General features: G+C 39.3%; 1 protein-coding gene across 1 annotated transcript in view; it reads left to right on the top strand.

Moving 5' to 3' along the window:
- mfn2 (mitofusin 2) overlaps nt 1-12,349 on the top strand; it is a 29,923-nt gene continuing 17,574 nt past the window's right edge. The window contains exons 1-8 of the mRNA XM_041799028.1: nt 1-352; nt 3,200-3,381; nt 6,092-6,227; nt 6,446-6,608; nt 6,702-6,826; nt 9,619-9,727; nt 10,691-10,798; nt 11,641-11,794. Of these exons, the coding sequence (XP_041654962.1) occupies nt 3,204-3,381; nt 6,092-6,227; nt 6,446-6,608; nt 6,702-6,826; nt 9,619-9,727; nt 10,691-10,798; nt 11,641-11,794 (973 nt within the window). The 5' untranslated portion in view covers nt 1-352; nt 3,200-3,203. The remainder of the gene's footprint in view (nt 353-3,199; nt 3,382-6,091; nt 6,228-6,445; nt 6,609-6,701; nt 6,827-9,618; nt 9,728-10,690; nt 10,799-11,640; nt 11,795-12,349) is intronic.

Here is a 12,349-nt window from a genome sequence, read left to right on the forward strand (position 1 = left end):
CAGACTTTTACTTTGAAAGGTCGTCACTGTTGCGCGCGGCGTCCCTTGGAATCACAGCGTTAGCGATTATTTCACAGAAACGACAGCTAGGACTACTTATACCTATCGCTGTTTTGGGTTACATAGGAGATACTTAATCTATTGGGAGCTGAACAGGAACACCAAGCTTCATGTAACGCCTGCTATCGCTTGAAACATCCAGAGACGCCCCCCTTCACTTAGCATAGAGAGCTAACGCTAATTACTAACATCCAGTCGCGTAGTAACATTAGCTTGTTAGCTTGAAGACATTTCCAAAGCCGAGGGGCCAGGATGCGAGAGGATTATTTTTGAGGAACGACCCCCATCCACGGTAAGGCACGAAACCGAAACAATCTGTCACACAGGTCATACTAGTTTACCGTTGAGCTAACAGTGGTGTTACGGTTAAAATAGTGACCGTGCTGACTGGAGTCTTTCAGTTATTTTCGTCTACTGGGCTTTCTTTGGACGTTACTAATGACTATCATCGACACTTATATTGGAAAAACTGATCAAATCTGTATTTACAATGAAACCTTCTGTCTTTAACATCTGTTAAAACTACGACAGCCACAGCAGCGTTCGGCTGAAAGTCACCAGTTAACACGGTAACTGTTTTAACCGCTACACTGCATGCTAACCAAACGGCCAATTTGCTGGGTGGCAAGTTAGCACCTAAATTAGCACGTTTTTTCCCGACTGCAATAACAAACTAGTACTATTACGTTTACTGCCAGTAAATATTTATGACACCAGGTAACCATCGGTAGGAAAGATGTAAGCGTGAGTTTAACATCTAAGCAATTACTGTCACGTTAGGGAGCTCCATGACATGTATCCTAACAAAGGCTAGCCTGTGTTGTCATGTTAGCCGGAATAAATTCACAATTTTTAAGCTGGAGGTGTCTTTAAACTTTTTAACTCAGATCTGTGTTGAACTAACCAGTTCTGTGTTTTATCAAAGAGTAAGGGAAGATATTGAAACTATGCCTAGACTGTTACCTTCAAACTGTGTGAAAGGTCACAGCTGGGTAATAGACCATCCCTAACCAAACAGGCTGACCCATATTCAGGCAACCTTAAATATATAGCCAGACAACGATAGTGTACAGACACCAGCCGTTAATTTAAGGCATTAATGCTAACAGTGACTTTGCACAAAGATAAGCCACACCATCTTGGCCTCTAGGCAAATAAAACGTAACTCAGTACAATAGCTCTGGCATCATTTTTTGCACTTTTATGAAGCCTTTGCATTGTCTGTGTTTTGTTTACACGATTAGAAAGATGATATTTGTACCTCAGAGTTGCTTGTGGAGTTGGGCAATATGAACCAGAAAACATATCAATATTTTTAGCACAATAGTGATACATGCTATATACATTGATATTGTGTTCATTAGAAATATAACAAAACAAAGTTTGACATCACATCAACATAGGCCAAATACCCCCTAAGCACTTTTAATAACTGCAAGCTGCATAATTTTGATGTGTGCATGAAAAAATGTAACACAAAATAGCTATATTAGATACAGATTTTGCTGAAACAAAATAACTGGCAATTTAGATGAACACTTAAGATAGATTATCTTGCGGTCAGTGAGCATATGGATGCAAACACTGTTGTCTTACGTTCCTTGGAAATATATGACTCACACAGCTCTTTTGTTCGTTCAGTAAATGTCTAAATATACATGAATTATTAAAGAACATGCAGAAAAATAATTCACACAAGCTGTGGAAAGGCTGAGCAAGAATACCTTTAGGAAGTGTGGCAGGGAAGCCTTTGTCAGGCCAGTGGTTTAAAGCAATTATCCCTCAAATATCCTACTTAGTTACAAGTTTATAAGCTGTTTTGCTTGATTACTTAGTGTGTAAATCTCAAATTAACATCTTGACCCCAGCAGAGCACACCAGTTTTATCTGTGCCCACCTTTTCTTGCTTCATTTAAAATGATATGTCAAGCATGACAAACTTTTGCTGGGGGTCAACTGTAGAGAAAAGTTCATGCCTGCAGTCATGAGGCATTCAGTTAGAGAGACTGTCTAGGAATTTGTTAAGCCTTTGGCTTGTGTTGTACTCATGAATCCGTAGTAAGACAAGTCTTACCACTGATTAATTCACTTAGGCGGAAATTTCCCCTCAGATGGGATTACACCAGCAAGGTTTCTGACTGAAGAGTAACTATCATGTCAGATATGAGTTGTAGGAATTACATCCCAGACCTGCTTGTAAGTAATTTTGGACGATGCAGAGGAAAATGTGTCTTTGCTTATATATGTAAGGCTTAAAATCTGGGAAATGTTTTAACGCTTGGTTGTAGAAATAAGTTTTCCAAAGCCCTTTATCACTGCATAACTTATTATACAATTCCCACTGCTGGTTTGCTATTTAAGATTGCATCATCACAATGATCTCCCAACTGTAAGGTTTCAAGAAAAGGTCAACTTCCATCCAAAATGCAGGAATGTCTTAAAAGTTTCCGTCTTTATCAGTGATGTGTGCACAGTCATGTTTCACCATATTAACTAAGGTGTTTGCACAACCAGAGAGTTTGTGCACGTGCAGCTCTGATGTCCCAGAAGTATAAGTTGAATCTTTTTAGATTTTCCAGTTCAGCTTACAGGGCAAATTCTGCCTGGGTCTCAGTCTAAAAAACAGCTGTAAATTTCTCTCAGTAGAGCTGCTACAACACTGCCCAGCAGTTTGGCAAGCACACGTCTGAGTGGTGGGATTGATTTTCTATCAATTTCTAACAGGGAAGTCAAACTGACAGCAGATTTAAAGGCAGATTAATAATTTCCAAGTCTTTGTACAAACAAAAAGACATTTGAGTAAACATTTGAACAGGTTTTGGCTGCTGTAGTCTTTCTGTTTGGTCTGATTCAAACTTAGTCAAACATGCAGCTTAACTAAATGTATTTAGGTCAATGAGCTGAGTCTTAATTTAATTTTTAAACCACTCACTGGATTTGCAAATTAAGTAGTTTGGCTGCAGTCAACAGGGTGTAGTTTGGACATCCTTACTATCCAGAGTGACAACATTAGGTATTTCTGATAAATATAACTTCTGCATCCAAACTATGATAATATTATTTTGTTTTACTTAAAGTGGATTTAAGTGATGCCTGTGCTCATGAAAGGTTTGTTTTTGATGTCTTGTCCTCCGTCCAGTGCCATGTCTCTGGTTTTCACACGTCCCAATACCAACGCAGTCCACGGCAAGAAGGATAAGAGACTGATGGCGGAAGTGAACGCATCGCCGCTCAAGCACTTTGTCACAGCAAAGAAGAAGATCAATGGGATCTTTGAACAGTTGGGGGCCTACATCAAGGAGAGCGCCTTATTTCTGGAAGGTACAGACAGTGCAGCCTGCTGTTAGCCTCTTTGAATCACACTCACAGTTTTAATGAACTGATGACCTTTCAGTGTGTCGGTGTCTGAAGAGGCACATGAGGCAAGGTAACTTCATACGAGTCACGTTGACGGCCTAAGTCGGTCAGACGGGTATCATTTCAGTTTCACTTTCAAAGTGGCACAAGTTCAGACAGAGGGCACAGACCCACGCCTTATTCCACCTTCACTGTTATGAGTTTATGATCTTCTTGAACTTTAAACTTCATCATCTTCTTGAACTTTATCAGTTTAATAAATAATTAAACATTGTGCCACAGTGGTTTTACTTTGTGAATAGATTTCCTCAAATCAAATCAGAGTTGAATAAAAAAAAGGTGGATATTGAAATGGTGCATACTGGTGATGACACATTTTAAGCTCTGTTTATTTGTTTAGTATATTTAAACTTACGTATTAAAATTGTTTTAAAGGGGTTAGAGATTTTTAGGGCACCTCTTCACTGTCATGGCTGTACACAGCCCTTTTTTCAGTGTAACATATAAAAAGATGAATAGAGCTGAAAAATGTTGAACAATGAAAAGCCATAAAAACTTGTATAACCAGAGTAATAATTAGAGCAGTTACTCTCTTAATAGTTTGAGATTTCACACACTACAATTCAGTGTTAATTTTGATGGCTATTATTAATTTTTAGCCTTAGTCTTTAAATGAAATGCCTCGTCATTTTAGTCACATTTAAATCAATTCTACCCTTTATAATTTAAGTTAACAAAAACCCCAAAACATTTTAGTCCTATTTTAGTCCATAAAAAGTCCTCACATTTTAGTGTTTGCATTTAGTCCAAGCAGTTATTCTCTTGCCTGAATCTGGTCCCAAATCATGCTAGTGTGTTCGGCACTCTGCCAGTCCTGGAATCCCCACTCTCTACAGCTGAGAGGCAGAATAGCTACAGAGTCATCATATTTGAAAATACTCACACACAGTGGAGAAATGTCATGGATTTAGATTGGCTGACAGAAACTAAATTACATTTTGGTCTAGTTTCAGTCGTCTTGACAAAAACTTAACTTTTTATTAGTTTCATTTATCAAAGATTTATCTTTGGCTGGTCTTAGTCTCGTCTTTCCCATGTGTCACGGCCGGCTCGAAACCAATGACAGCTAACAAGAGGTAGCACGGAGTTGCTTGAAACAAACATACATTTATTTCCAAAAAAAAAATTAAATGTGACAATAAAGGAAGTCCAGTGTTGCCAAAGACAAAAAGTAAAACTAAGATGGGGAGCGGGGGTCAAACGAGGAGCAGGGTCTCTCAGCCTCCACTTCCCACCGAAGGCACTGACGAGTCTGTTCTTATAAGGATGAGTACACTGGACCCATGTGATCTCAATCCACATCCTGATCCTGATCGCCCACAGGCCACACCCACTGGTTCCTCAAAACCAAAAAAAACAAAACAAAACAAAACACACCACAACCAGCAAACAGGCAACCAGTGGGATCATCACTCATGGGAAGAAGGCAGTTGACAAACATATTTACTCAAAGTTTTAGTTGACGAAATTAACGCTGCTATGATTAATAAATAGTAATCAAACACATTTTAACTACTCAAATGAGAATTAAATGTGTCTCAAACCTAAGGTTATGCTGCTCAGTGATTGTTCATGTCGTATATTACAGAAAGGCAGAGGAACTGGTTGCAAATAACTGAAATACCGAAAACAAAATGGATTAAAATCCGTCAGAGACATTTAACAAACCTTTTTTAGTTATGAGAATTATATCACACCTTAGAATCACATGCCAAAAAGTGTCGTTCTGCATTTCCAGGCTTATTTGGAACAGCGTTTACCAACTTTTCCTTTAGAGCCTGTCCTTCTTGCTGAGGACCCAAAAGTGATGCATAAAAGTCAGAAATTAACATATATATCACAACCGCTTTATTATAACCTAAATTTGGTTAATAGCTCAATAAACAGGGTGATATTTTTAAATGAAGGAATGCATTTTTACACAGTTTTATCTAAGATTTTTGGATAAATGCTCCAGTAAGGCTGGCTACACAGATTTTCACATTTCAGCTGATTTCAGACATGCACACAGTTCCAACCGAGTTTCAGCATTATGACCCTATGGAGGCATGACAAGACTACACACATGGCATTTGTGTTAATGTTTGTTATTAGAGTGGAGATTCAAAAGGATAGAGATCTCACAGAAACTTTAATGATTAAACATGACAGAAGAAAAAAACACGGAGGACAACTGCCATCAGACAGCCGATAACTTTGGCTGTATGTCTTCCATGAGACTTCAAAAATGAAGTTATGATGTTAGCAATATGCCACAATTCCTGGTCGCTTTTTCCACTTGGCTCTGTGCATAGTTGTATTTATGTTTGCTGCCATGCTTGTGAGCTGTAAAGCTACACAACATTTGGTTGGTAATCTGGTTGATCACTCTAATTGGCTCTTGCAGTTATTTTGTCAGAAGAAAACCTGTTAACTTTTTCAGGCCAGGGAGTCTCCAATGCGGTAGGGAGTAGTGGAATAACACTGCTCGCTCGAGGATCATTTTAAAAAATTGTTTGCAACAAACCATAAATGGGGCAAGAAATCAGGCTCAAAAAAGACTTATTTATTTTTATGACTTCTTTAGGAATTACAGGAGAATTAACATAATTTTGAATGCTGTACTTTATGTTAGATACCCACAAAAATGATGAGTTGGACCCGGTCACCACAGAAGAGCAGGTCCAGGACGTCAGAGGTTACCTCAACAAGGTAGCAGGGATCGGAGAAGTGCTTGCCCGCAGACACATGAAGGTGGTCTTCTTCGGAAGGTATGTACATTTTTCCACAACTATTATTAAATGCCACCTTTATTTGTAGGATTTCTTTGTCTTCATGCACCTATTTTTAATCTAATAATCTTTGTAACTGTTAATAACAAACAAATTCCATATTTGACTTAAAGCAGAATGGTTAAATGTTTCCTTACAGTAAAGCTATGGTGGTATTTAAGGGATGAATCTGCTGCTCATGTCTGTTTGTTCTGTAGGACAAGTAACGGTAAGAGCTCAGTGATCAATGCCATGCTGTGTGACAAAGTGCTACCCTCGGGTATTGGACACACGACCAACTGCTTCCTGAGGGTGGAGGGCACCGATGGTAACGAGGCCTTCCTGCTCACTGAAGGATCTGAGGAGAGGAAGAGCATTAAGGTCAGCACAACATGTCTTTAAAGGTGATAACTGTAGCATGGCACCTAAGTGTGGATGTGAACCAGCTTATTATGATGTTACATGTGTTTACAGACAGTGAACCAGCTGGCCCACGCTCTCCACCAGGATGAAGACCTGGACGCTGGTAGTTTGGTGTGTGTTATGTGGCCTAAAGCCAAGTGTGCTCTTCTCAGGGATGATCTGGTTTTGGTGGACAGGTGAGAGAAAATTTTAACATTATTGAGCCAACAAAATTTACTTCCATCTCCTGTTTTTCACCCAAAGGCAAATAGCAAAATAGTGGGTGTGGGTTTTTTTAAGGGCAATTTTACATCTTGAGTTTGTTTACTTTGGTCAGAGTCATCGTCCAATTTGCCTTTGCCTTTTCATTGCTTCTTTTGCTGTAAGACTCCAACATTGCCAACATTTTCTCTCATGTTTGACCATAAAAACAGATAAGTTTGTCCAACAGGTTCTACCCAATAACAAGTCTCTCTTTAAAGCAGCAGTTAGATGTGCTTAATGCCTGCATTAAATTATAGGACACTAAAGATAAGCAGATGATGCCCATGTATTTGCAGACGGCTGAGGTTTATCAGCAGGGACAATATCGGCCGATGCTACACTGATGTATCTGTAAATCTCTATGAACCATGCCAGAATCTGAAAAAGCAGACAGAGACCCACCTTTTCTTGATTGGCAGCTTTCACACCAGCACAAATGAACTGCACAAGCTTGACAAATAGACCTCTTGAACCAAACAGGTTAGGTGTGAAAATGCCCTGAATAAGCTTGTTTGCTATTCTTACACCCTTAAGCTAATTTTAACGTGAACTCCAGACAATTGAGGAGGATCAGACTTATCCCGACTTGCCTTTCACGCATGATCCACACAGTGGGACGTTGTCTGAGTGAGACGCCCTCTCAGTTAGTCCTCTGTCTGGTCCAGCCCCAGGGTGGTGCCTTGGCAGAGTGTGCAGAAGGAGGATTGTTGCATAATGTTGACTGCTGTTGTGTTGATATGACTTTAACAGAAATGAGGATGTATCTGCAATGTCAATGCAAGAGCTCAAAACATTACACAGAAAATGGAGGGGGCAGAATATAGAATGAGTCAGCAGAACTCTGCAGCATCAACGGCATGATCAACATACAGTCGCTAGAAAAAGTTTGTGAACCCTTTGAGATTTCTTGGATTTCTGCATAAATTGGTCATCAAATGTGTTCCGATCTTCATCTAAGTCACAACAATAGACAAACACAGTCTGCTTAAACTAATACTGTGCAAAAAATGGTATGTTTTCATGTTTTTATTGATCAAACCATATAAACACTCACAGTGCAGGGTGGAAAAAGTATGTGAACCCATAGGCTAATGACTTCTCCAAGAGCTAATTGGAGCCAGGAGTCAGCCAACCTGGCGTCCAATCAATGTGATGAGATTGGATGTGTTGGTTAAAGCTGCCCTTTCCTATAAAAAACACCCACCAGTGTTGAATTTGCTGTTCTCAAGAAGCATTGTCTGATGTGAACCATGCCTGGCACAAAAGAGCTCTCAGAAGACCTACGATCAAAAATTGTTGACTTGCATGAAGTTGGCCAATGAGGTGAAGAAGAATCCTAGAGTGTCAGCTAAAGACTTACAGAGATCTCTGGCACATGCTCACATTTGTATTGACAAATCTACAATAAGTAAAACATTAGACAAGAATGCAGTTCATGGGAGGACACTACGGAGGAAGCCACTGCTGTCCAAAAAACACATTGCTGCAAGTTCGATGTTTACAAAAGAGCACCTGGATGTTCCACAGCACTACTGGCAAAATATTCTGTCCATAGATGAAACCAAGATTCAGTTGTTTGGAAGGAACACACAACGCTATGTGTGGAGAAAAAAAGGCACAGCACACCAACATCTAAACCTCATCCCAACTGTGAAATATGGTGGAGGGGCCATCATGGTTTGGGGCTGCTTTGCTGCCTCAGGGCCTGGACGGATTGCTGTCATTGACGGAAAAATGAATTCCCAATTTTATCAAGACATTTTGCAGGAAAACTTAAGACCATATGTCCACCAACTGAAGCTCAACAGAGGATGGGTGATGCAACAGGACAACAACCCAAAGCATAGAAGTAAATCAACAACAGAATGGCTTCAACGGAAGAAAATACACCTTCTGGAGCGGCCCAGTCAGAGTCCAGACCTCAACTCGATTGAGATGCTGTGGCATGACCTTAAGAGAGCGATGCACACCAGATATCCCAAGAATATTGCTGAACTGAAACAGTTTTGCAAAGAGGAATGGTCCAAAATTCCTCCTGACCATTGTGCAGGTCTGATCTACAACTACAGGAAACGTTTGGTTGAGGCTATTGCTGCCAGAGGAGGGTCAACCAGTCATTAGCCTAGGGGTTCACATAATTTTTCCACCCTGCACTGTGAATGTTTTCATGTTTTGTTCAATAAAAACATGAAAACATATCATTTTTTGTGCAGTATTACTTTTTATTTAACCTTTATTTTACCAGGCTAGCCCCATTGAGATCAAATATCTCTTTTTCAAGGGAGACCTGGCCAAAAATGGCAGCAATGCAGTTTCAAGTATTAGTTTAAGCAGACTGTGTTTGTCTGTTGTTGTGAGTTAGATGAAGATCGGAACACATTTGATGACCAATTTATGCAGAAATCCAAGAAATCTCAAAGGGTTCACATACTTTTTCTAGCGACTGTATGTACTGGCATGTTGTTGACCCTGCACATGCTGTGTTCAGAGCTATGGTTCTCAACTGGTCTAGCCTCAGGGTCCACCACCATCTCCTCATGAGATTATGTGACCTTTATTTCCAATATTTCTATCCTGTAAGATTTATTAAATGAGAAATAGTGCAGTTTTGACCATACATGGTACATATTATGTGACAGGACTAAGGTTAAGAGCAAATCAAACTAGTTTAAAAAGTGCCTCGTAGATATATACATTGGTTAATGCTGTTCTGATTCCCCTGCAGCCCGGGTATTGATGTCACCACAGAGCTGGACAGCTGGATCGACAAGTTTTGTCTGGATGCTGATGTGTTTGTTCTGGTGGCGAACTCTGAGTCCACACTGATGCAGACGGTAAGATATGAAAGCTGACTATTGTTTTCATTGCTCAATAGTCTGTCCACTTTTGTCTTGGTTAATATATTAGTGGTTTAGTCTATGCATTGTTATAAACTAGTAAAAAAGGTTTTGATAATGTTTGACAATGTCTGAGTACCCCTTTGATTTAGTGGTGCACAATAAATCTAATCATGGTTGTAATCCTGATGTCAGGCGTTGCAGTTGCATAACTGCAAACATGGCTGCAAAGATTTTGTATTAAAAATAATTGAAAGGTTTACAAAAACCCAGCAGAAAGGCCTTTGATTTTACAACAGAGTCAATGCATTTGCAGTTTTTAGAAGTAGCATTATTTTCAAAACAGGAGAAACTTAGTAGCACTGTAAAAACTTCAGTTTTAAATTTTTTATTCCATTTAACATTTGCATATTTTAAATCAGGAAAGACAAACATAAAACTATCATAATTCTTCTTATCTTTCTTGATAACCAAGCAAGTAGACTTATGGTACTACCAATGCATTATATCGTAATTGCAAATAGTAAGATTATCCAGTATAATTGCAATTGCACATTACTACCAAATTGTGCAGCACTACTTTTTTATTCCAAGTTTCCACTTCAATTTTAAGGTAAAAAAAAAATCATAGGATTTTATTTAAGGTTAAAGTAAGGTGTGCTCTAAACAGTTAATCATCTAGAGTTTTATTAACTAATGTCACAGTTTAGGATTAAGTCCTACATGTTGAAGCTCTGGTTTTAGCTTTTAATCTCAATGGAGCATTTTGTTTTTAAAAAGTCGATGTCCTGTGAAAAATCTTTCATAAATGTGAGACAGAAACTGTTAAAATGCTGTTGTTTTGTATTTTTAGATAAATGCGGTAATACCTGCAGGCCTTTTGTAGTAAATGTCAGTGCAGTCCTTTTTATGTGTTCCTGTTGCTTTTTAAAATTGGTTTCTAATGATTTCTTTTTGCAGGAAAAATCCTTCTTCCACAAAGTCAATGAGCGTCTCTCCAGCCCCAACATCTTCATCCTAAACAACCGCTGGGACGCCTCAGCGTCAGAGCCTGAATACATGGAGGAGGTCAGTTAAGTTCACTGTTGCCTTCACTTTCATCAGCTGCAAATATCTGGATTTAGATTTTGTTTTATCCGAGCTTGACTCATTGTTACCAAAGTCTTCTAGGAAATAATTTGACCAAAGCCTGTGCTTATATTCAGAGTAGTTGGCGTCTGAATTCCTGGTTGAGGGAAGTTCTTGGCACAGTGACATCTAAGGAGTGTGTGACCCTTGGTGTAGAACACATTTAACCTGCTGCTGACTCAGCAGTAGCCTTAGCTTAGGCTGGTGAACAGCTTAGCCTGTATTACCATCACCTTCCCTCAATCCGGTCTGCTGGGTGTGACCTAAGAATCACCTCCTGCTGCACAGGCGTCTCCACTCACTGAATGATATAACTCGTATCAGAGTTTAAAGTCTTTACCCTCATTTACCCTCTGTTTTATCGAGCTGTAATCACTCTATCCTCAGGTTTTATTTGCTCTGGTTTTGAAACGTCTTAAGCAGATATGAAGCCACACCTAGCATGGCTGCATTTTGTTTGTGGTTCATTCACAGGACATTTAGCAACACAAAAACTACAATAATTTATCACCATAATTTGAAGTTTTTCTTCTTTTTGTGTTCTTTTCACACCGTGGCATAAAAATCCTTGGTATAGTTTCAGTTTTGAATTTTTATGAACTCCCGCTGTGAAAATGTTGGTTTCATGTGCATGAGAACAAACATCATTGGAAGCATTAGAATGCATTTTGTTCAAAGGTCTTTATAGAAACTATCAAGCAGTATTTCAAATAGAGAAGCTAGGTTGCCTCTGTGTAACTTGTTAAATTTCTGCTTGATTAAATGTGTTTTTTCTGTGACAGGTTCGCAGGCAGCATATGGACCGCTGCACCAACTTCCTGGTGGATGAGCTGGGCGTGGTTGACCGGAGTCAGGCCAGTGATCGCATCTTCTTCGTCTCCGCTAAGGAAGTGCTCCAGGCTCGTGTGCAGAAGGCACAGGGGATGCCTGAAGCAGGTGAGGAACCTGAGCAGTTTCAGATTGTCCATTTAAAAATGATAATTTTGAGAACTATAACTTTCAGTCATGGAAAATGTTTGTGATTTGCAAAATAATGGAATGCAGGGAATTTTTTCAAACATAAATAAGGCAATGCTAGAGCAGTTAAAAACCCAGAGTTTCTAATAATCAAAGGTGTAGCATGACATTGAAGTATATCCTCCAGTCAGAGACTTTCAGTTTACATTTTAGAATAGAGATTAAAAATAAGTCGACCTGTTTCAGTTCAGTTTTTGTTGTGACCAATAGTACCAATAGTAACCAATTTTAAGTTAACCAAAGGTTTTAACTTCATTTATGAATTTAGCTTTATTTAGCAGAAATGATTACTGTACCACATGCAGTGTTGCTGAGAGAGCTGAAGAAGACAGTAAAGGTCTTTGCACACTGGGTCCGTTATTTTCAGATGCACTTTTTTTCTGATCTCCTCCATCCATCCATTTTCTATACCACTTATCCCGTTGGGGGTCACAGGGAGGCTGGAGCCTATCCCAGCGGTCATTGGGCGAGAGG

Source organism: Cheilinus undulatus, linkage group 11 (assembly GCF_018320785.1).
Source record: "Cheilinus undulatus linkage group 11, ASM1832078v1, whole genome shotgun sequence".
Taxonomy (NCBI): domain Eukaryota; kingdom Metazoa; phylum Chordata; class Actinopteri; order Labriformes; family Labridae; genus Cheilinus; species Cheilinus undulatus.